Raw genomic sequence first — 26629 nt, 5'->3', positions numbered from 1 at the left:
TGTGCTTAGCCCACTGCTCTACTCTTTCTATACCCATGACTGAGTGGATAGGCATAGCTCAAATACCATCTATAAATTTACTGATGATACAGCCATTGTTGGTAGAATCTCAGATGGTGATGAGAGGACGTACAGGAGCAAGCTATGTCAACTAGTGGAGTGGTGCCGCAGCAAAAACCTTACATTCAACATCAGTAAGACAAAAGAGCTGATTGTGGACTTCAGGAAGGGTAAGACGAAGTAACACATACCAAAACTCAGAGGGATCAGAAGTGAAGAGAGTGAGCAGTTTCAAGTTCCTGGGTGTCAAGATCTCTGAGGACCTAATCTGGTCCCAACATATTGATGCAGTTATAAAAAAGGCAAGACAGCGACTATATTTCATTAGGAGTTTGAAGAGATTTGGTATGTCACAAATACACTCAAAAATTTCTATAGATGTACTGTGGAGAGCCTTCTGACAGGCTGCATCACTGTCTGGTATGCGGGGGGGGGGGGCTACTGCACAGGACCAAAAGAAGCTGCAGAAGATTGTAAATTTAGTCAGCTGCAGCTTGGGTACTAGCCTACAAAGTACCCAGGACATCTTCAAGGAGCAGTGTCTCAGAAAGGCAGTGTCCATTATTAAGGATCTCCAGCACCCAGGGCATGCCCTTTTCCTCACTGTTACCATCAGGTAGGAGATACAGAAGCCTGCAGGCACACACTCAGCGATTTAGGAACAGCTTCTTCCCCTTTGCCATCTGATTCCCAAATGGACATTGAACCCGTGAACACTACCTCACTTTTTTAATATATATTATTTCTGATTTTTGCACAAATTTTAATCTATTCAATATACATATACAGTAATCGATTTACTTATTATTATTACTATTATTTTATTCTTCTTCTATATTATGTATTGCACTGAACCGCTGCTGGTAGTTAAGAAATTTCACGACACATGCCAGTGATAATAAACCCAATTCTGATTCTGATACTACTGCCATAAGCAACAAATTTCATGACATATGTCAGTGATAATAAACCTGATTGTGAATACTTGGTCAATCAGCATATAATTTTGAAATTTCCCATTGACAAATACAATAATCACTGAAAATATTAAACATATCAAACAAACTGATGAAATGGGCATACAGATGCCAGATGCAACTTAAAGCAGGGAAGTGTGAAGTGATTCATTGTGGTAGGAAAAATGAGGACAAGCAATATAAACTAAATGTACAGAAACTGAGAGACTTGCTTTTTATGTGCACCTGCCTTTGAAGGTGACACTACAAGCTGTAAAAAAAAAGGCATGAGATGAATGACTTTATAAATAGACAGAGCAAAAATGAAAGAAAATTTAAATATTTTCTCAGCTTCAAGAAAATCAAGATCTGCATTTTCTTTTTCATTTTAATATACATATTTCTGCAGAAATGAACAATTTTAAAGGCCAATTTCCAGATGTCAAAATTTTCATTCAGAAGTACATTACATATAGCAAATGTGATTCTGAAGAAAGTCAGTGGGTCAGGTAGCATCTGTGGAGGGAAATGGGCAATCACTGTTTGAGTTAAGACCATTCCTCTGAACTCAGGTCAATGCTTTCATGTGGAGTAAGTGTTCAACAAAGTAAACTTACACAAAAAATCCTCTCTTTATAAATAAAAACAATGGAAGTAAAATTACATTGAATGAAATATTTTTGACTACAGCAAACAAGAAACAGAATCAGGTTTATTGTCAACTGACCTATGTCATGAAATTTACTGTTTTGCACCAACAATACAGTGCAATACACAAAATATACTACAAATTACAATGAAAAATATTGCATTATTAACATGAGGAAGTCAAGGATATAGTTGCAGAAGAGGCACATAAGGGCCCAGGTTTTGGAGCCCGTTGATTAGTACTGAGGGGGCGACGGTGATGAATGCTGTGCTCTAATCAATAAACAGCAGCCTGATGTACTAGGTGTCCAAGGCAGAGAGGAGATTGCATCCACTGTAGACCTGCTGTACCATTCAGGATTACAATTTTTTTCGATTTAAAAGAACTCCAAAAGGATGAGTTAAAAATAACTTATATGCTATTGATGCTAGAAATTAAAAAAGAAATTGTTGGAAGTACTCAGCTCACAGGTTGTATCCAAGGGAAGAAACTCCATGGAGAAAAACAAATATTTTCAAAACTTGAATTGAACAAATCCACTTAGTCTGGAACAAAGTGAAGACTGAGAAATACAAGGATAAATTTCCAAGGGTACATCAGATAGCAGCAGTTTTCAAGTTCACATTTTTCCATCAATAAAGTTACTACTGTGAGCACTCAGGTAAAAAAAAAGTGATATAAGTGACTTATCAAATGGAATTTATGGATGAGAAAGGATACAAACCAGTATATTTCAATACATAAATATCTTTACAAAATGACAAATTTTAAACAAAGTGTTTCAGAAACAGCTGGTAGAGCTTTCAGACAAAGGCAACTAATGTTCGGTTAGCCTCACTCAACACCTATGTTTCATTGTAGGCTATAATTCATTCGGGGTTTGAGGAGATGTGGTATGTCACCAAAGACATTCACAATTTCTACAGACGTACCGTAGACAACATTCTAACTGGCTGCATCGCCATATATGGGGGGAGGGGGCAACTGCACAGGATCAAAAGCTGCAGAGAGCTGTAAACTTAGTCAGTTCTAACATGGACACTAGTCTCTGTAGCATCCAAGGCATCTTCAAGGAGTGATGCCTCAAGAAGTCAGCATCCATGATTAAAGACCTCCATCACCCAGGATGAGCCTTCTTCTCATTGCGACCATCAGGGAGAAGGTACAGGAGCCTGAAGGCACATACTCAATGATTCAGGAATGGCTTCTTCCCCTCTGTCATTTCTGAGTGGACATTGAACCCATGAACACCACCTCAGTATTTTTTTATTTTTGCACTACTTATTTAATTGGAAAAATACCTATGTATGAAATTACTGCAATTCAGTTTTTCTCTGTTATTACAGTATTTATTGCATTGTGCTGCTGCCACAAAGACAACAGATTTCACAACATATGCCGATGATATTAAACCTGATTCTGATTATCACAGGGAGAGGACATCCTACCCCCATTGATGACAACACAAGATCTTATTTCAACCTCTCTGAGCAGTAATGTCTCAACCCACAAAGTTGAGTTTACAAGTTAGTCATTAATAAAATGTGGACGTTCTCCAGGAGGATATCTAGTTAGTTATACTGCCAGACTACGCTAACCACCAAATTCACAAGCCATCAGGTAATCCAAGAGATAACTAACCTAGAGGACATAGGTCTAGGGTAAGAGCAAGAGATTTAGAGGGTATCCAAGGAAGGAATATTTCACCTTGAGGAAGGTTGTAATCAGAAGTAACTGACTATGTAGGTGGTGGAAGCAGGAACTCTCACATTTAAGTAGAAATATTTCGGGTTGAGATGGATAGCCATTTAAAAGATCAATGGGGAACCGACACAGCAGTAGTGTTGAGTGAGGGTTGTGTAAATCAGTTATGATTGTATTGAATTATGGGGGAGGCTTGTGGTCTGGTGACCTTCAATTATTTTAAGTTTTTCTACTTAGACTAGCACTCGAATTGCCAATGCATAAAACACTACAGAGCAAGTGATGGTAAATGGGATTAGTATAGGTAGGCACATGGGCCTTGTTTCAGTACCGTATCACACTAAGACCAGAAAAGAAACAGTATGATGATGTGAATAAGTCTTTACACTGTATGACTGCCAAGACATTCTGTCACTCTATGTCTATTTACAGCTTGGTGCTCACTACATCAACAATGAAGTGAACGAAAGTCCCTTTAATAATGTACTACCAAAACTGACACCATATTTTGAAGTTCACAAGACGACTTTCTGGTTAAATTTCTTAAACAAGCATAAAATCAATGAACAATTGACCCAAAGCAACCACAATACACATTGCAGAAATAATTAGAAAAAATGAAATGCTATCCACAATATCAGAAGAGGATTGCTGAGTTTTCATTAAATAATTAAAGTGTGAGGAATGTGGATATTCAAAACTCTCATGTCTTTGTAAACTACAGTGAAGGTGCAATAGGCAATTAGGAAGACAAATTTTATATTGGTCTTTAATGCTACAGGATTTCTACACAAGAATAAACATGTCTTAGTATAATTAAATAGGACTTGATGAGACTATACTTGCAGTTTTGTGTACAACTTTGGTTTTCTTACCAAAAAAAAGGGGGGGGGCGGGGGAATACACTTGCTGCAGAGTGAGTGCAGCAAGTAATTACCTGACTAGTTCCTGGTAGGTCCGTCATTTAAGTGGAAATGTTTTAAATTCTTAATAGGGTACATATGAAGAGGATGGTTCCCATGACTGAGGGATCTAAAACTAGGGGTAAGAATCTCAGAATATGGAAAAGAATATTAACAAGCAATAGAATACTAAGAAGCAACACGAGGAGAAATTTCTTTCCTCAAAAGGTAGCAATTTTTTGGAATTCTACAGCTTGAAGGGTTGTAAAGGTTCAGTCAATGACATCATTCAAAACCCAAAGCAACAATTTTTTTTGCTGTCAGGAAACGGGGGAGTCGGTAGTACGATAACAAGTAACCACTCAGTATCAATAAAGAATCTGCTTAATGATAATTTAACAGAAGTGAAAAAACAAGTTATGAGGTTAACTTAAAGTCATTAATCAAAATGATGCCTGCCAAAAAAAACAGATCACTTTATGTACTTCTACTTCAGTCTAATCAGTTGTCCTTTCTTAAATTAAGTCACATAACTCTTCGGCATCAGTTGATATCCTTAGGACAATGAATCACTCTGGACTATCACTGTCAGCTTTAATCTTTCAACAATGAAGACCTTGCAGAGATGCAACTAGATGTCTGCAGCATTGTAATGATTATGAAACCTTATTCTCTGCTGTGAAGTTTCTCAGACAAGGCTTTTATTGATACACAACAATGTTTTGACAGACAATTCACCCAGAAAGAGAAAATTCAGTAGAATGAGGTAGCATTGATTAGAAATTAAGGACTGAATTGCCTTTACAGGTATATTGTTATTAAAAATGACCAGTTGGTAACTGCAGGAATAATCCATCCCCACAGGCATTATAATCCCTTTGGTCATCTGCCTACATTTCTAAGTTAACATACTGTATTGTCTACACCAAAGGATGAATTATTTATTCCAAGCACTGCTGCAGCTTTTGACTGGCTTCATTTTAATATGCTACCGATTTATTGATCATTATTAAATCGTGTATAAATGGTGAATAAATCTGTCATACAATCTGCTAAATGCTTTACCAGCTGCAGTGCCTCACCAGTGCTCTGTAGGTACATTAACCTGCAGATAATGCAGTTTAGATAATTAGTTACTTAAAATAGTTGAAATAGAATGATTTTTTGAGTGACAGATTTCCTGCGAGCTCCTCTTTCTTTCATGATAAATAATTTTCAGAGACAGTTTCTTCCATTGTGGAGAGCTACACAAAAGTTAGTATAATTTAAACAGTAGGTTTTATAATATAAAACAGTAGGTATGTTTTAGAACTCTATTTTCATTGCTGCTGACTAGTTATAAGATGGCCTTGCTATTTGTTGCAGAGCCCTTCTCTCTCACCCCTGCTCTGTTGCTGTCACAAATTACACTGCAGGGTGTAGCCCTTTCACTTCAATAAAATGCAAATACAAGGGCAGGCCACCACGAGTGGACAGGCTTCAAAAGCAGGAACTAAAGTAATAGTTCCCTAAGGGACTCCTATGAGGGAGATAACAAAGTCAAGCTCTACAAGACATTGGACATTTTGGGGGACGGGGCAGATAACGGTTTGTCAGATTAGCTGTGACCAAGCTACGTTCTAATTGGTTCTGCTTCCAGACTCATGCCAGATGTAATTTAGACATTATGCATTGCAGCTGTTCATCCCATATATTTTTCCAATTATTTGTATTACTTTAGTAGCACTGAGCACCAAATAGATAAGGATCTGACTGGTTGGGGTGGGGGGGGGGATAGGGTGATCATTTTTTTAAACTTCTGCAGAACAGCTGTATTTTTCACAATGCTGATCTTGGCAGAATCTCATTTCTGAGTAAGAACAGCAAATTGTTAACAAGTGGTATGTCATTGCTTTTGAAGAGCTGTTACCTGGCCTTTGAAGAAACAAAACTCTTAGATCAGCATAAAATTTTGTTGAGATACTAAGATTACACATGGCCTATATGTGTACCACTATTGCAGCTTCCACCTAACCCAGTAGATAATGGAATGGTTACTGATCCAGAAGTATTTTAATGATTTCACAAAACCTGGCATGGGTGAGAGATCAGCTCTTCCAGGTCACAATTAGATCAGGAGACCCAACAAAAGGCTCCTCAAATGTATTTTCTCCTTCCTTCAAGGTGACACTTGAGGAGACTGTACTAAGCAATCGTGCGCATGTGTGCTTCAAGCAGGGGAGGGAAAAAAAGTCTCAGTAGGTCAAGCAGCATCTGTGGAAGCAAAAGTTGTATTACAACATTTCAAGACTGAGGAGAAAGAGGAAACTTTGTCAGTATATATCAGTCTGAGGGAGGGGTGGGACACCTGGTAGGTGATAAGTTGAACCAGATTTGGAGGGGAGTGGGAAAGGGTTGGGAAATGTGAACAAAAGAAGAAGAAGCCTAGGTGGACAGGTAAGTGTTATGTTGAAGAAGAACTCAAAGGAATGGGTTACCTGTGAATGGAAAATTCAATAGTCTTACCAGTTTTCCATTATCAGGTACCTACAGTCCCAGTGTTCTTCTCCCACACTCACAAAAATCACCTGTCTACCCAGGTTTCTTCTTCTTTTGTGAACCTATCCTATCCCCTTCCTCATCCACCACCTGACCTATCATCTTCTCCCTCCACTGGTTCCATCTATAACCTATCAGCTCAGTCCTATCCCTCCCCTTATACTGCTGTACTCTGGCAATGTTTCCTTTCTTCTCGTAGACCAGATGCTGCCCTAAACATCAGCCCAAAATGTCACCTTACACAATGGATGCTGCTTGATCCACTAAGTTCTGCCAGCATTCTTTTTTATGTTCTAGATTCCAGCCGCTGCAGCTTCTTTTGTCTAAGCTTTGCTTGATGCTCTTTTGGCAAAATGAACTACGATTCATGAAAGCAAATGGTACTCCTCAGAGAAATCAAAAAGGTAGGTGTATGCATGTGACCACATTCTAGAATTCTAGATCTTGTCGTACAGCTACAGATTGGCAGGTATGATACTGTGGCCATCACTGAGACATAGCTAAAGGATGCATGTGTCTGGGAGCTGAACATCCAAGAATACACGGTGTATCGGAAAGACAGGCAGGCAGGCAGGCAGAGGGGGTGGCATGGCTTTATTGGTAAGAAATGATATTAAGTCATTCGAAAGAGGTGACATAGGATCGGAAGGTGCAGAATCTTTATGGGTTGAGCTAAGAAATCGCAGGGGTAAAAGGACCCTGACGGCAGTTATAGTATATACAGGCCTCCTAACAGCTGCAGTGATGTGGACTACAAATTACAACAGGAAATAGAAAAGACTTGTCAGAAGGACAGTGTTATGAAAATTGTGGGGGATTTTAACAGGTGAGTGAATTGGGAAAATCAGGTTGGCACTGGATCTCAAGAGAGAGAATTTGTAGAATGTCTGTGGGATGGCTTTTTAGAACAGCTTGTTGTTGAGCCCACTAGGGGATCGGCTGTACTGGATTGGGTATTGTGTAATGAACCAGAGGTGATTAGAGAGATTGAGGTGAAGGAACCCTTAGCAGGCAGTGATCATAACATGATTGGGTTCATTGTGAAGTTTGAGAAAGAGAAGCCAAAATCCGATGTGTCGTTATTTCAGTTCAGTAAAGGAAATTACAGTGGCATGAGAGAAGAACTGGCCAAAGTTGACTGGAAAGGGACACTAGCAGGAAGGACGGCAGAGCAGCAGCGGCTGGACTTTATGTGAGAAGTGAGGAAGGTGCAAGACAGATATATTCCAAAAAAGAAGAAATTTTCAAATGGAAAAAGGATGCAACCATGGCTGACAAGAGAAGTCAAAGCCAAAGTTAAAGCAAAGGAGAGGGCATACAAGGAAGCAAAAATTAGTGGAAAGACAGAGGGTTGGGAAGTTTTTAAAAGCTTACAAAAGGAAACTAAGAAGGTTATTAAGAGGGAAAAGATGAACTATGAAAGGAAGCTAGCAAATAATATCAAAGAGGATACTAAAAGCTTTTTCAAGTATATAAAGAGTAAAAGACAGGTGAGAGTACATATAGGACCGATAGAAAATGATGCTGGAGAAATTGTAATGGGAGATAAGGAGATGGCGGAGGAACTGAATGAGTATTTTGCATCAGTCTTCACTGAGGAAGACATCAGCAGTATACCAGGCACTCAAGGGTGTCAGGGAAGAGAAGTGTGCGCAGTCACAATTACGACAGAGAAAGTACTCAGAAAGCTGAATAGTCTAAGGGGAGATAAATCTCCCGGACCAGATGGAAAGCACTCTCATGTTCTGAAGGAAGTAGCTGTGGAGATTGCGGAGGCATTAGTAATGATCTTTCAAAAGTCAATAGATTCTGCAATGGTTCAAGAGGACTGGAAGACTGCAAATGTCACTCCGCTATTTAAGAAAGGGGCAAGGAAGCAAAAAGGAAATTATAGACCTATTAGCTTGACATCGATGGTTGGGAAGTTGTTGGAGTCGATTGTCAAGGATGAGGTTACGGAGTACCTGGAGGCATATGACAAGATAGGCAGAACTCAGCATGGTTTCCTTAAAGGAAAATCCTGCCTGACAAACTTATTGCAATTTTTTGAGGAAATTACAAGTAGGCTAAACAATGGAGATGCAGTGGATGTTGTAGATTTGGATTTTCAGAAGGCCTTTGACAAGGTGCCACACATGAGGCTGCTTAACAAGATAAAAGCCCATGGAATTACTGGAAAGTTACATACATGGATAGAGTGTTGTCTGATTGGCAGGAAACAGAGAGTGGGAATAAAGGGATCCCATTCTGGTTGGCTGCCGGTTACCAGTGGTGTTCCACAGGGGTCTGTGTTGGGGCCGCTTCTTTTTACGTTGTACATCAACAATTTGGATTATGGAATAGATGGCTTTGTGGCTAAGTTTGCTGATGATGCAAAGATAGGTGGAGGGGCCGGTAGTGCTGAGGAAACAGGGAGTCTGCAGAGAAACTTGGATAGATTGGGAGAATGGGCAAAGAAGTGGCAAATGAAATACAATGTTGGAAAGTGTATGGTTATGCACTTTTGCAGAAGAAATAAATGGGCAGACTATTATTTAAATTGGGAGAGAATTCAAAGTTCTGAGATGCATCAGGACTTGGAAGCCCTCATGCAGGATACCCTTAAGGTTAACCTCCAGGTTGAGTCGGTGGTGAAGAAGGCGAATGCAATGTTGGCATTCATTCCTAGAGGAACAGAGTATAGGAGCAGGGATGTGATGTTGAGGCTCTATAAGGCACTGGTAAGACCTCACTTGGATTACTGTGGGCAGTCTTGGGCTCCTTATTTAAGACGTTGGAGAGGGTTCAGAGAAGATTCACTGGAATGATTCTGGGAATGAGAGGGTTAACATATGAGGAACGTTTGTCTGCTCTTGGACTGTATTCCTTGGAGTTTAGAAGAATGAGGGGGAACCTCATAGAAACATTTCGAATGTTGAAAGGCATGGACAGAGTGGATGTGACAAAATTGTTTCCCATGATGGGGGAGTCTAGTACGAGAGGGCAAGACTTAAGGATTAAAGGGCGCCCATTCAGAACAGAGATGTGAGGAAGTTTTTTTTAGCCAGAGGGTGGTGAATCTATGGAATTTGTTGCCACGGGCAGCAGTAGAGGCCAAGTCACTGGGTGTATTTAAGGCAGAGATTGATAGGTATCTGAGTAGCCAGGGCATCAAAGGTTATGGTGAGAAGGCGGGGGAGTGGGACTAAATGGATCAGCTCATGATAAAATGGCGGAGCAAACTCAATGGGCCGAATGGCCGACTTCTGCTCCTTTGTCTTATGGTCTTATGGTCTAATTCACCTTGACATATCAATCAGTAGTAACTTTTTTCTTGCCATTGTTCAGCTTTTGGAAATCAGAATTCCAGTTAGAAATGGCTGATCTAGTTAATTCCTGTCCTCCTCAGCACAAATTACCATCCTTTTAGCATAAAGTGCAACAACATAGATCTTCAATACAGTCAGTGCACCTTCGAATGTCTTTCCGTCCCCTGTATGCTCGTTCCCCTGATGTTGCTGTAGTCTCACTGACAAAATGAATGCTGCAAAAGCTGCCAGTAGCAGAATAAATGCACAAAGAAACAATCAAGGAATGTGCTTCTTTTATAATAAGGAAGCCTTTGACGATCATTACGCATGGCCGTGTTGCGTGCTCATTTTGATCTGAGATTGTGGTTTTCATTTTCACAAATTCAAATCAGTACAGGAAGACATTATTACAAAGTTTTTACATTTTAAAAACTGAAGTGTTCAAGGCAAATATGCTTCATTCAGCATTTCATAACTCAAGATATGAATAATTAAAATAAAAAGAAAATCTGCTTTCAAATGACACATATCAACCAAAATATTACTGGAACAAATAAGGGCTTTTCTGGGTTACTTACCGGGTAGTTATCGCTTACAAAAATATATACAGGTGACAATATAAGCTGCAGCATGGTCTCCTTGTAACCCTTCTTCATTTCAAAACAAAGCCTCTCCAGGAATGCTGATGGGCATTCTGAACCATCACCACTACAATGCTGAAAGAGGTCAAAATTTTAAACTTCAGGCTATTAAACTTACTCACACTTCAATTTCTGAATCACATAGATTAATACATTTAAGTTGTTAATCCAGTTTAATTGACCATACTAGGATATTTTAACAAAAGCCTTCACATGAATAGCTGGGTGAACAACTATACGTGCACACACATGTAAAGCAAAGAGACAGTAGTAGCCCAAATGTATTCAGTTTTCTACATGTAACACAGAAAAGGCAATAATATATATAATTCACACATAATTACATAAACTTTCTGATTAATTTCTTCTAAGAAATTTATTAAAACAGTTGTAGACAAGTGTATCCCCACTAAATCATTCCAAGTCTTCTCCAATCAGAAGCCCTGAATGAACCATGAAATCCAAAATCTGCTGAGAGCCAGATCAGAAGCATTCAAGTCTTTAACCAAGAAAATTACAAGAGGTCCAGTACAATCTCCGGAAAGCCATTTCACCATTGAAGCAGAAATTCTGGACCAAACTTGAATAAACAAAGGATGCTTGGCAATTGGGGCAGTGCTTGAATACTATCACCTCTTACAAAGTTCAATCAAGTGACATGGGAGACAGCAGGGCTTCACTTCCAGATGAGCTCAATGCCTTCTATGCTCACTTTGACCACCAAAACTTGGAGGAACCATCACAAACTTCCACATCCCCTGATGATCATATGATTTCCGTCTCTGCCTTCAGGAGGGCGAACCCGCGAAAAGCATTGGACCTGAACAGGGTACCTAGCCACATACTAAAGGCCAATGCTGATCAACTGGCTGGTGAGTTCACTGAGATCTTTAACTCTTGCTTCAGCAGTGTGCAGTACCCACCTGCTTCAAGCAGACTTCAATTATACCGGTGCCCAAGAAAAACGTGGTGACCTACCTCAATGACTATTGCCCAGTAGCATTAACGTCCACAGCAATTAAGTGTTTTGAGAGGTTGGTGATGAAACATATCAATTCCTGCCTGAGAGGCAACTTAGATCCGCTCAGTTTGCCTACAGGAGGAACAGGTCCATAGCAGATGCTGTCTCAATCTCATTTGTTCCTTCACTCAACCCTGGAAAATCTGGACAGCAAAGGTGCATACACCAGAATGCACTTTATCAACTACTGCTCAGTAATCAATATCACTGTTCCCTCAAAACTAATCAACAAACTCCAAGACCTTGACCTTCAGATTGGCAACATCTCCTCCACAATTTCCATCAGTGCAGGTGCACCACAAGGCATTATGCTTAGCCCCCTGTTCTACTTGCTTTACACTTATGACTGTCTTGCTAAAGCACAGCTCTAATGCCATATTCAAGTTTGCTGATGACACCACTGTCGTAGGCCAAATCATAGGTGGTGATGAATCAGTATATATAGGAGAATGACTGAAAATCTGGCTGAATGATATCATAACAACAATCCCTCACTCATTGTCAGCAAGACTAATAAACTGATTATAGACTTCAGGAAAAGGAAACCAGTCCATGAGCCAATCCTCATTGGAGGATCAGCGGTAGAGAGAGGTGGCAACTTCAAATTCCTAGGTATTATTTCAGAGGACCTGTCCAGGACCCAGCACGTAAGTGCAAATACGAAGAAAGCACAGCAGCACCTCTATTTCCTTAGGAGCTTACAGAAATTTGACATGGCATCTAAAACTTTGACAAACTTCCACAAATGTGTAGAGAGGAGTATATAGACTGGTTACTTCACAGCCTGATCTGGAAACACCGATGCTCTTCAGTGAAAGGGCTTATTCCACCACGGGGAAAGCCCTCCCTACCAATGAGCACATCAACATGGAGTGCAGTCACAAGAAAGCAGCATCCATCATCAAGGACCCCCACCATCCAGACCTCGCTCTCTTCTCACTGCTGCCAGGTCAATTAAAATGTAGTAGTATCAAGGATGTTAGCAAGAACCAAACTGTTTTGTTGAAAGCACAAAACAGTAAAAGCATTACACCATACATAAGAACATATGAAAGAATGGTCAGCTATTTGACCCCCGTGCCTTCCTGCACATCAAAAAAATTGTGGTTGATCTTTTATGTTAGTCTAATTTTCCTGCAATACTTCCATATCCCTTGATTCCTTTCAATATCTAAAATTTATCTTTTTTTTTTAAATGTATGGAATGACTGAACTCCCAATGCCCTCTTAAATAGAGAATTTCAAAGATCCAGGATTCTCAAGTGAAAAAAATTCTTTTCATTTCTCATAAGACCCACTCGCCCTGTAAAGCACAATTCCCGCTTCAGTGACAGAATCTGTAAACCTACACTGTACCTAATAAAGTAGCCGAGTGTATGCTCGTGGTTTAAAGTAATTTTATTATTAAAATACAAACAATACATGCCATCATATACAACCCTGAGATTCATTTTCATGTGGGCATACTCAATAAATCCAATAACCCAAACAGAATCAATGGAAGACCTCACCAACAGGGCAAACAACCAGTGTGCAAAAGGCAACTGAGGGAGGAAGGGAGGAAAGGAGAAAGGGAGGGAGGAAGGGAGAAAGGGAGGGAGGGAGGGAGGGAGGGAGGGAGGGAAGGAAGGAAGGAAGGAAGGAAGGAAGGAGCAATAAATATCAAGAACATGAGATGGAAAGTCATTGAAAGTGAGTCCTTAGGCTGTGGGAAATGTTCAGTTCAGAGATGGGGCAAGTGAAGTTGAGTGAAGTTATCCCCTCTGCTTCAAGAGTCTGATGTTTGAGGGTTGATAACTGTTCCTGAAGCTTCAGGCTCCTGTACATTCTTTCTGACGGCAGCAGCCAGAAGAAAGCATGACATGGGTAGTGGGGATCCCTGATGCTATTTTCCTGCAACAACGCTCCATGTAGATGTGCTCAATGGTGGGAAGGATTTTATCCACAACTATCTGGACTGTACCCGCTACTTTTTTGTAGGTTATTCCATTCAGGGGCATTAGTGTTTCCATACCAGGCTATGATGCAGCCAGTCAATATATTCTCCACCACACATCCAAAGAAGATTGTCAAAGTTTGAGATGTCATGCCGAATCTTTGCAAAATTCGAAGTAGAGGTGCAGCCATGTTTTCTTTGTAATTGCACTTATGTGCTGGGCCCACTACAGGTCCTCTGAAATGATAACTCTGAGGAATTTAGTGTTGCTTAAGTTGCTGCTGTAGCCCATCCACTGCAAGGTTCAAAATGTTGTGCACTCAAGAGAAACTCTTCTGCACACCACTGTTGTAACATGTGGTTAACTGAATTACTATTGCCTTCTTGTCAGTTTTAACCAGTCTGCCATTCTCCTCTGACCCTCTCATTAACAAGGCTTTATCACCCACAGAACTGCCACTTATTCCACTTTCAAAGTCACTTCAATCACATTTTTTCCCCTTTCTGATGTTTGGTCTGAGCAACAACTCGAACCTCTTGACCATGTCTGCATGATTTTATGTATCAAGTTGTTACTACATGATTGACTAATTAGATATTTGCATTAAGGAACAGGTGTACAAGTAAAGTGGCCACTGAGTGTACATCAGCTTCACCATCAACCTTAGAGCTTACACAACTGAAGTGGAAGAAGTCATCATTGACCCCAAAGGTCGGCCTCATTACATTTCAATCTTCCCTTTAAAATGAAGGAAACAACATTTTGCACATCGATATTTTGATTCAGTTATTTTTGTGAACATCTGCCATCACACCTTGTGATATCTTGATAGCTGGCTTTTCAATTTTGATACTCAATTAGAATCTCTGAATTATAATGCCATTTTTAGTGCATCAAAAGGTGACAGAGTTATGACATTGTGCAATTAAATGCAGCCAATTTATGTATTTGCATATTTTCCATATCCATAAAATCACTTCAGAGATAGAACAAATAAAGCTGATTATATTTTTACATTTACACATCACAGTTATTTATTGTACGTTATTTAACTGGCCTTCAGCTGCTTGACCTGGCAAGCAATTTCAGAAAGCAGAGAGGTTCAACCAAACTGATGCAGTTCTGGAACATACAAAAGTTGGAATAGGAAAGGACAGATTTCCTTGCAATTGTGTTTTGAAATAACAACTCAGTCGCTTTATAGTTGCCATTATTGATACTGGCTTTGCTTTCCAGATTTACTTAATTAACTCATCTCTCTCAATTACTTGCCCAGAACTCTGAAATCACTAACTCAATAACATAATCACTCTACCAGCACTAACACAACTATATCAATTTTCATGTGTGGAAATACAAATCAAAGATTCAATGGCAGCTTATTTAAACCACAAAGGGAACATATTTTCTGATGCATTTCACTTACCACTGGGAGTCTTCCATGTACTTTATATAAATTAATGAGGACAGAGATATCCCAAGGGCGGAGAGTAAGTGGGTGAATTTGCTTACTTCCACCCTCAGTTTCTTTTTTCTCATTTTCTTCAACACCAACTGCTGTCCATCCAGAACTAGAAGATGTTGACAATGACAGAACAGGACTTGTCAGAGCTTCCTCAAAGTCTGTATACATGTCATCTTCTCCAAAGTAGTTTTCCTTTTTAAAATTAAAAAGACTTGTCATACATGTGTGAAAAGATTATCAGAATCAGGTTTATTATTAGAATCAGGTATGTGATGTGAAATTTGTTAACTTAGTAGCAGCAGTTCAATGCAATATATAATACAGAAGGAAAAAAATAAAATAATAATAATAAATAAATCAATCTTATTCAGTATACTTTTTACAGCATACGTATATTGAATAGATTAAAATTTGGGCAAACAACAGAAATACTATATATTAAAAAAGTGAGGCAGTGTCCAAGGGTTCAATGTCCATTTAGGAATCGGATGGCAGAGGGAAAGAAGCTGTTCCTGAATTGCTGAGTGTGTGCCTTCAGGCTTCTGTATCTCCTACCTGATGCATGCTGCTTTGCTGCTTTTCTGAGACACCGCTGCTTGAAGATGTCCTGGATACTTTGTAGGCTAATACCAAAGATGGAGCTGACCAAATTTACAACCCTTTGCAGCTTCTTTTGGTCCTCTGCAATAGCGCCCCCCCCCATACCAGACAGTGATGCAGCCTGTCAGAATGCTTTCCACTGTACATCTCTAGAAGTTTTTGAGTGTATTTGTTGATATACCAAATCTCTTCAAACTCCTAATAAAGTATAGCTGCTGTCTTGCCTTCTTTATAACTGTATCAAAATATTGGGACCAGGTAAGATCCTCAGAGATCTTGACACTCAAAACTGCTCACTCTCTCCACTTCTAATCCCTCTACGAGCATTGGTATGTGCTCCTTCGTCTTACCCTTCAGAAGTCCACAATCAGCTCTTTCATCTTAATGACACCGAGTGCTAGGTTGTTGCTGCAGCACCTCTCCACTAGTTGGCATATCTCACTCCTGTACACCCTCTCATCACCACCTGAGATTCTACCAACACTGGTTGTATCGTCAGCAAATTTATAGATGGTATTTGAACTATGCCTAGCCACACAGTCATGTGTATACAAAGAGTAGGGCAGTGGACTAAGCACACACCCGTGAGGTGCACCAATGTTAATTGTCAGCAAGGAGATGTCATCACCAATCTGCACAGATTATTCAGGAGAAGCAAAAGTATAATATTACAACAACTGATAGGTGCTCTGCTAATATCTAGAAAAAAGTTGCATAAAATATTGTATAATCAGGTGAAAAAAATTCAAGCAAACTTTGGATCTCTCAGTCTCTTTAACTCGATGACTCAAAATAAAACATCCATTTTAAAAATCTGAATTAACACATGCTGCTCCATGCATATTCTACCTAGTAATAGTATCCACTTATGACCTGAACAATATGTGCACCTATCACAAATGTATTTAAGTATCTCCTAATATAAACCAAATAAATATTTAGTGAGACAGGGGTTTATACAAATTACTAACTTCCTTGTTCACATTAAGAAACACAGGAACCAGTATTTATAACCATACTCATTGAATTCCAACAACGTAACTTACCCTCACATGATACTGCAACATTTAAAAAGCAATACTTCCACCACATCAGTTGCTCAGCTTACTCATATTCAACAAAATATCTTTTGAAAACTTTGCCACTTTTCGAATTTCTGAGTCTGCATTAAGCTTTTAGCAATCTATTTGGAAGTCAGTAGTTTACAAATTTTTCCACTTACAGAAATAGCTCAAACTCTTATTTTATTCCTCTCTCATAAAGAGAACACATACTATAACAAAAATGTGCAATTTATTTTACAATAAAACCTAACAATTTCCATTTAAGTTATTCTCTATGGAAAGCAACTTTCATTTTGTATTTGTACATGCACATTTAACTGAAAATTTAAAATAAAATCACTTCTCGGCCTTTTGGCTAAGATTAAAAAGAAGAAAATAAATAAATAAAAGAAAATTTAAAATAAGGACAAAAATATGCTGTGAATTCAGATCGAAGATCATCCATCAGGATTGACAAAATTCTGCTTAAATATTTAAAGGCTTGTTTGACTTTATGTTAAGAACTGGTCAAAAGATCACAAAAACCATTCCTAGCTGATGCTTGGTTATTATCAAAATTGAATATTTACATCCATTGTTTACATCCACCTGCTGACCCCAGTCAGTATGGATCGACAACAACATCTCCTTCATAATCACCACCAGCACAGGGGTACCACAAGGCTGTGTGCTTAGTCACCTGCTCTACTCACTTTCTACTTATTACTGTGAGGCTAAGCATAGTTTCAATGCCATTTTTAAGTTTGATGACTTAATGTTGTCAATGCTATTCGCCGAATCAAAGGTGGTGAAGAATCAGCATATAAGAGGGAGACTGAAAATCTGGTTGAACATGCCACCATAACAACCTCTCGCTTAACATCAGCAAAACCAAAGAGCTGATCACTAACTACATGAGGAGGAAATCGAAGGTCCATGAGGCAATTCTCATCAGGGGATCAGAGCTGGAAAGAGTCAATAACTTTAAATTCAGCAACAGTGGATCTGTTCTTAATCTGCTATGTAAGTGCCATTACAAAGAAGGCATAGCAGTGCCTCTACTTCCTTAAAAGTTTATGAAGATTTGGCATGTCATCTAAATCTCTGACGAATTTCAATATATGCACAGTGGAGAGTTTCGTCTTGGCCTGGTATGGAAACACCAATGTCCTAAAATGGAAAACTTACAAAATGTAGTGGATATGGCCCAGTTCATCACAGATAAAGCTCTCCCCATCACATGGATTGCTGTCGCAGGAAAGCAGCATCCATCAAGAAATCAACTATCCAGGCCATGCTGTCTTCTCACTGCTGCCAACAAGAAGGTGGTACAGGAGCTTTAGGTCCTACACCACCAGGTTCTGGAACAGTTATCACTCCTCAAACATCAGGCCCCTAAACCAGAGCTTCTAACTTCACTCACCCCAACACTGAATTGAATTCACAACCCGTGGATTCACTTTCGAGGACTCTACAACCCATGTTTTCAATATTTATTATTTATTTATTTATTTTTATTATTATTATTATTATTATTATTTTGTTTTCTTTTTTGTATTTGCACATTGGTTGTTCGTCTCTATTCGTAGTGCGCAGTTTTTTTCATTGATTCTATTGTGTTTCTTTGTGTTTACAGTGAATGCACGCAAGAAATGAATCACAGTTTAGTACATGGCAATATATATGTACTTTGATAATAAATTTACTTTTGAACTTTAAATTGTTTGTACCAAACCAACTGTGTTATTACTTTATCATGTTGCTTAAATTCAATCAAAATATTTTGTACTCAATCATGCACCAAAAAGGAAGAAATGGAAGTATTCCTACATATATTTTCTGTTTCGTTTAACCACGAGAGCAAATTTTATATACTTTACATGGCAGGACAATGTTCACAATGATACCAACATGAAATTGCTGCATAATTGTGGTTGACAGCTTAAATCACAAATCTAATTGCTACATCTATCTTGGTATCTGAGTTTCACACCTAAGCTATTTAAGTGGATGGTGATTTGAGTTTAGCAGTTTCCCCTTTCATACATTAATTATTAAGACTCTTAATAGTAAATAGAGGACACAGCAGCTGCTTCAACCTGTTTATTAGCTGTTACTTCTACCATACACTCACTCTTCCTTGGAAATGAAATGGGCAGACAATGGCAGGGGGTGAAGCAAGACAAAGAGGGATGAAGAATTCCCAATCCTGCTTATCCTCTAGAACTCTGCTGAAAGTTTGACTGTATAAACTCGTAAACATCACACGCATTAAACAGATTGTGACACTTACTATCAAGTCACACCAGTGAGATACTGTGACACAAGCCAACATTCTCTCTTCCTACTGAATGAGGCATACTTAAAAGACAAACAGTAAGTTTCAATTTATTTAGAAAATCTGGCTTAAACATCAGATTGGCAAGTAAATGATCTTTACCTTTATACACAACAATGCTTTAAGCAATGGACCATAGAGAGTGATTTGTGAATCTGGAGCCATTTCTAGTTCCACGTGTAGTTTATCAGGTAAAAGTTCAGATGGGTCTATCCGCAGTTTTTGTGAAACTGTAGGAGAATGCATAATTCGTTCTGAAGTCTTCTGTGATGATCTTGATGTCAACTGCTGCATTTCAAATACTTTAAGAAAAAATATATATTTAATAAAAATCATTCTACAGATAGCGTTGTTATTAAAACCAATCTTTCATTTGATAATAGATCTTCTCAACTATTATAACTGATCTTTGAACAACCTCAAGAGCTGAAAATGCTGTATAAAGTACAACAGAAACACTTGAAATTGTTTCAGCACCAACTTAACTTTTGCATGCATCATCGTAGGTTGAATTGAAATAAATACCAGGTGCAATCAAAAAATGGACAGAGGAAAATAAAGAATCATGGAAATAGGGATTAAGCTATGTGACCCTTTCCACCCATTCAATATAATCAAGGCTGATCATCCAAATTTAACACCCTATTCCAGAGTTCTCCTAATATCCCTCAATTCCTCTATTTTAAGAATAATATTTAACCCTATTGAATATAGGTGATGATTTGGTTTGAATGTCTTTTGTTGCAGGAAACTCCACAGGAGACACAACCACTGCCTAGAAGTTTCTCCTCATCTCAATTTAAAAGGTTCACCCCTTTTCCTTAGACAGTGAGCCATATCCTGAACTCCTGTGTCATCATCCTTCCTGCATATAAGCAGCTGTTTGATTTCTGTTGCTTTCTGTGGGATTTCCTCTCATTCTTCTATTGGACATACATCTGACTGACTCAATTTCTTTTCATATATCAGTCCTGTCATAACAGGAATCATTCTGAACTTTAACTGAACTCCTTTCAAAGAAAGAAGATACTTTCTTAACCTAACACAGCAAAGCTGTACACAATATCTAACAACAGCTGCATCAAGGCAATGCACAATTGTAGTAAAACATCACTACTCCTATATTTCTGTCCCCTCACTGTGAAATCTAGCCATCATAATGCCTACCTCCAGCAAATGATGAAAATAGTGTTGTTGCACCTCCTAATCTATTCTCATCTGGATAATCATCTGCCTGCCAATTATTGCCACCATTTATTCACATTATATTGTATCTGCCATGTTTCTGTCACTCCTCAAATATATCCAGACTAATCTTGAGCTTCTCTGCTTCTTCCTCAAGGTTCACTCTCTCGTGCACCATGCCATCTGCAAACTTGGAAATATTAAATTTCCTCATCTAAAATCATCAAGCATCACCTAATACTGACATCAGATTTTTCTCCTCTATCTCATCTTAACAATATTTGTACCATCCAAAGCAACACGCACAAAATGCTGGAGGAACTTAGCAGGCCAGGCAGCATCAATTGAAAGGAGTAAACAGTCAACGTTTCAGGCAGAGACTTTTCATAAAGACTGTATCCTCCAATCTGTTGGAAGTATACCAGAAGCTAAACAATTTGGAAAATGGCAATCAATACTTTCACTAGGGCCTATTGAGTACTCTGGAATACAAACTGAGCCCTGGAGATTTATCAGTCTATAATCCCTTCAATTGTTTAACACAATTTCTGTACTAACAATTTCTCCTTCTCACTTGACACAACAATTTTGGGAAGATACACATATCCTTTTTTGTGAACATAGAAATAATGTTTTAATATTTATTTAGACTATCTTTTCTTTGTTCTTCATTTTATTAGTTCTTTTTCCACATAGCTACAGAAGCATTTTATCTTCTTGATTTTATCTTCTTGGCTGGCTAACTTTCATGCGCTGTATTCCACTTCCTAATTAATTCTTTTGTCCATCTTTGTTGAATTACAAAACCATTCCCAATCCTCAGGGTTGCCATATATTTATTCCCCAATTCCAGCATATACCCAGCATATGCCACATATAGTCATGGTTTCCTTTATTCAGGATCATATCTAGTCTCAAATTAACATATGCACATTCCATCTTAACGATTACTCTCATATTATGATCACTTTTTCCAAAGAGACCCCACAAAATAATGTTAATTATTGATCCTTTCACATTAAATAGTACCCATTCTATATGGCCCACTACTTATTCGGCTTCTCAATATATTGGTCCAAATGCCCATCATGAATGTACTCTGGAAATTGCTCTTCTGGTTGAATAATGGTGGTCTGATTTGCCCAAATTATATGTAGACTTAAGTCACCCATTATTAACGTAGTCTTCTTACTATGTTCATTTCTAATTGTTCGTTTAATGCCAAGCGCATTTGTGTGCATGTGCGTACGCGTGTGTGGTCCATATTCTTAGTTGCTCCTCAGGTTTTTCAGAACGAATGTTCTTCCACACCATTGATTTTATTTCACCTTCTACAAGCAATGTCTTTCCACATCCCTTCCCTTTTTGCTTGTCCCTCATCAGTACTAAATACCTCGGGATATTCAGGTCCCATTCCTAAACACCTTGCAGCCATATCCCCAGAACTGTGATTTCTTTCTCCATAAATATTGTATTGGTTTAACAGCTTTAAAATTGGTTACATTACCAGGTACAGACACACGTAAAGTGAAGGAGGGGTACAAATAAAGTTGGAAAAAAAAAGTTTGAAGTCTCTGATGCTAATTTTACAATTCTCTTTGGATGGGACAGATCCTAATTAGCTACATTTATTTAAAAATAAATAGAAATAAGCCATGTAATTCCAGCTCAATCAACCTACAACGCTGAGTCATGTCATCTGCAGAAATTATCTGATGTCTCAGCAATAGTTTGGTGTACGAAGGGAGGACAGAAGGGTGAATACAGCAGCCTTGGAGGAGGACTTTGTCAAATGGTACAAGCTGAATCATCTGCAGCTCAACATCAGTAAGACAAAGGAGATAGTGATGGACTTTAGGAAGACTATGCCTGCACCGCTCCATTACTATTGATGGTGAGGACGTGGATGTGGTGAGGCTCCACAAGTACCGAGGGGGGTGCACCTGGACGACAGACTTGAGTGAAGCATCAACACAGAGGCTGTGTACAAGAAGGGCCAGATCACCTCTACTTCCTAAGGAGACTGAGATCCTTCGGTGTATGCCTTCATATGTTCTACCAGTCTGTTATCGCCAGTACAATCTTCTATATAGCAGTAAGCTGGGGCAATGGCATCAACACGAGTGATGCAAAAGGCTCAATAAACTGATTAGAAAGGATGGCTCTATTATAGGAGTCAAAACTGGACACATTGGAGGCTGTGGTAGATCAAAGGACCCTACGGAAAATCCTGGTAATTCTGGACAATATTTCTCACCCTCTGCATGCCACCTTGGCTAAACAGAGGAGCATTTTTAGTAATAGACTAAGACAACTGTGCTAGTCCAAAGAGCACTATATAAGGTCGTTCTTAGCCATCAGGCTCTATAATGTGTCAACCTATAACTGGGGAAGTGATGATCCCCTCCTGTTAGACTGTTTGAAGTAACTTAATTTTTATTCTTTCTTGCTTCTTTTCTAATATTAGTAAATCTGTGCACTTGTAATGCTACCGTGACACTATAATTTCCTTTGGGATCAATAAAGTATCATCTATCTAATGTTGGTGGTAGGCAGGTTGTTTAAATTCTTGAGTGCAGTATAAATCATTTACAAGACACAGCCAAGGACAGGCAGTGAGTATTTGTTCAGGAAAATACACGTCTTGATTATAACTTGAGTTTAGTTGAGGATATGCAGAATTAATGTAGGATCCCAGATTAAAAATGAACAAAAATTGGTCACCTGGTTGGCAGTGAAGAGGAGCACAGCAGACTTCAGAAAGAAATCAGTAAAATTTAATGCATTTCATTATTGGGGGCATATACAGTTCTTGTCATTAAATACTGGCCACTAATATGGAGGGATAAACTAGGGAATACATAATCAATGTTTTATACTGAGTATAAAGATGCAAAGCGGCCTTGGAGTATGTCTCAACCGACCCCTGAAGTTAGCAGGGCAGAGAGATAAAGTGCGGAGAAAATGACTGGAATACTTTTCATTGGAAATCCAAACAAACCACATCAGCTGACTTCCCTTCATTTATACTGCCAGTTGCATCTTCAAAAAGCTCCAATCAATTTTCCTCTCAAAAATCAGTTCAAACAGGTTAAAATGCTCAATTACCCAAGCATTTTTGGTTGAAATCTAACTCGGTGATGTTCACTGTAATTTTAATTGTAATTGTAATTGACATCAAGGTCATATTTAACCATGTGTGGCATTAAGTAGTTACTTTCATTATTCAGATCAGGGAAAATCTCTCCATTGGCTGGATCTAAACTTTCTTCTCTGGGGACCTCGCTGATGGAATTCCTCAAGAACAGTGACTTCTAACAAGATAATTTTCCAAAATGATCAATGTAAGGCCTCCTTTTGAGTTTCCCGCCATTTCACCCAATCCACATGATATCAAGAAACAAATGAAAACAACAGATATCATAAAGACAATAGGTCCAAAACAATTTCTAGGCTATAGTTTGGAATACTAGCAGTTGCTATTATGCGGCCGCAGTCAAGTCCTTCAGAACTGTCGCTATGCCCTGCGGAAGCCGCAGCCGAGTGAGCTGCTCCCCCAGCTCACCCTCCTCCAGCTGCTGTCGCTCCTCCAACCGTGCAGCCCTGGCAGCCGGGCCTGATGGCGCAGATGGCAAGCACGGCGGCAGGAGTGGCAGTGGGCTCAGCAATGCAAAACGTCATGGGGAGCACATCGACCGGGGCCATCAGTGGTGGTAGTGGCTCGGAGCCAGCCAGGGCAGATGTCACCTACCAGGAGCCTCCAGTGGCAGTCCCTCCGGCCCAACCTCATTCCCAAGCCTTCAGACCCTGCCGGTATGAAATGAAACAGTTTCTGGAGTGTGCCCAGAACCAGCATGACCTAACCCTCTGTGACGGTTTCAATGAGGTGCTGAAGCGATGTCGCCCTGCACACGGTATATATCAAAGCAGAAGTTGCCTGTCAAAGGATTGTGAAGATTCCTGTTGTGTCCCATTTAATTTTAGTGATGAGACTACAGAGACCAGAGTAATGTATGATTGTTAAATGTGAATAAAATGTTCTGTTTAGTAGTTTTTGCCTCTTGTAAACTGAGTGAATGGACAAAAGTAAAAATCACAACCAGGCCTGTGGTTGGCATTTTCCCAGGTCAGCTGCCTTGATACAGGACTGGATACCTACTGGGAATTGAAGTAGTAATTACAAACATTTGTAAATAAAGAATGCAAAGTGAAAAAAAAACAAACATAATTCAGAATACTTCCTCACCTCTTGCCAAGCTAATCCAAACAAAACTATCACTTGCCTAACAAAATGAAATATTTTTATTGCAATCAAATACTTTATTGCAAAAGATGCTTTATTACAATCAAAGGCTCATAGAAAACAGGGTAAATCCAATAAAAATAATTGCCATCCCATCAGCCTAGTCTCAATCATAACGAAAAATTTAAAAACAGCATGATCAAGTAAGATCAAGTAATACTTACTCATTTATGCTTCATACTTTCAATCACAATAGGTTTCTTTATGGATTTAAGGCTCAAGATAGTTTCCTTATAATTAGCCACTAAACTAATACTGCATGCTTACAGCTCAACTTTTGCACCTAAATGACTTTGATAGACATTTTGTCAAATAAAGTATTGACAAATTTTATGGAGATAACATTAAAAAAGAAGCATCAACTGCTCACATATGTCATTACATCAAATGTTTAAATATCATTTAAAAAGTTCCTTCATGTTTTTGGTTAAGCATAAGAAATTGCGCCTTTATCTTTACTCCCAGCTGTAAAATAACACAGCTGTTGAACTTCCAATTTGACCTGTTTTAAATTGCATTCCCTTTGATTGCAATAAAATATGAAGCCAAGGGAAAAAAAGCATTTAAGATACAAACCAGCAATAATCTAATTTACAGATGAACAACACAAGGAATTGAGCTGTTAATCTATCCCTATCCTTGTTTTTTTTTATATAACTTTTGGAAGTAGTAAAGAATGAAAAAATGAATAAAATAATTTCTTACAGCTTTGCTTCAGTTGCTCGTCAGCCTTCTGAGGGTAGATGGGATGCCAAGTATAGTCAATAGTAAGTAAAATATTTGGTACAGACCAACACTCAATCCAATCAGACCTATAAAGAAATCAAAAGTGAAAGGATCACAATTAATATAATCAAACACCAATTAAATGAAGTTTTTATTTGAAAAACAACCCATATTGTCAAAGATCTTTTATACTGTTCAGAGAATTTAAAAGTGCATTCTTATTTGATCTGGCATTACATACAGATAGTTAAAAGTTTAAAAAAATGCAATGAGATGGCACCTTAAATCTTTAAGATCATTAAATCTTTAATGCCAATCCATCTCATACAAGTGAATTGTGAAGCACAGGACAATTGTTATGGATGAAAACAGACTTAAGACACAACAGACAGTAAAATAGCAATTATTTCATCTGTTTGCTGGTAGTATGCTGGGAGAACTACTACATGTTCAATGATCATCATGAGATGCTTTCAGCATCTGCCTAAGTAAGCAACTTATACCTGGGTTTTAACTTTTATTCTAATGTAAGTAATGAAGAAAAGGCTACAATCTCACTGCCTTAATCTCCTTAACTTCATGAATTCTGTTCCTCTCCCCAAAAATTCTATAGCTGATATACACTTCTAGCATTTTCTGGTTTTATTTCAAATTTCTAGTAATTGCAGTTTGGTTTTTTTGCTTTACTAAAATATATTCAAATTATATTCATACAGAGTAAGTTGCGAAGAAACAGTGATACCTAACTAAGCAAAGTATTCTTTTGAAAGCGTGAATCAAGGGGAGGAATAATGCATTTGGAAAATTCAATTTTCAGAAGATACTAGACAACAGGGTGACCCATTGGGGCACCCTTTGAGAGAAGGGTAGTGCAGTCTGATGTGACCAGAATGAACATTAAATTTTCCTGAATGCTATTGGTATCGCTTTGCTTTGGAAACTGAAGTAGAAAACCTCAGTTTATGAAAGAAGAATGAAGCGTAGCGAAGCAAATATAGCTGCTCCTCACTTAACAAAGGACACTTTTGATGGCATCATTTCTGGTTTATCTGCCACCCTTGTGACTCTCATTGTCATTCTGGAGACGTGCAGCCTTTTCGTCCCCTGTCTCCTCATCTCTTCTGCTATTTGTTGTTTGTCTCTGATCTTGGAGACGTGCATGCCTCTCCTCCTCTGTCTCTTCTTCTCTCATCTTTTTTTGTCCTGACTCTTTGATCCTGGAGTCGTGCGGCCCTGGTCTCATCTGATTCTTGTTCTCTCCCTCTCCTTGC

General features: G+C 38.7%; 1 protein-coding gene across 3 annotated transcripts in view; it reads right to left on the bottom strand.

Annotated features, from left to right (window-relative positions):
* kiaa1109 (KIAA1109 ortholog) overlaps positions 1–26629 on the bottom strand; it is a 433731-nt gene that overhangs the window by 267834 nt on the left and 139268 nt on the right. For all 3 annotated transcript variants that reach the window (XM_072256106.1, XM_072256108.1, XM_072256107.1), the window contains exons 19-22: positions 25338–25444; positions 19247–19446; positions 15125–15355; positions 10678–10815 (exon numbers count right to left, since the gene is read on the bottom strand). In XM_072256106.1, coding sequence (XP_072112207.1) covers positions 10678–10815; positions 15125–15355; positions 19247–19446; positions 25338–25444 — 676 coding nt within the window. The remainder of the gene's footprint in view (positions 1–10677; positions 10816–15124; positions 15356–19246; positions 19447–25337; positions 25445–26629) is intronic.

This window comes from Mobula birostris, chromosome 4 (genome assembly GCF_030028105.1).
Source record: "Mobula birostris isolate sMobBir1 chromosome 4, sMobBir1.hap1, whole genome shotgun sequence".
Classification (NCBI taxonomy): domain Eukaryota; kingdom Metazoa; phylum Chordata; class Chondrichthyes; order Myliobatiformes; family Myliobatidae; genus Mobula; species Mobula birostris.
The sequence above is the reverse complement of the archived record's forward strand: the minus strand, read 5'-3'. Positions and strand labels throughout refer to the sequence as shown.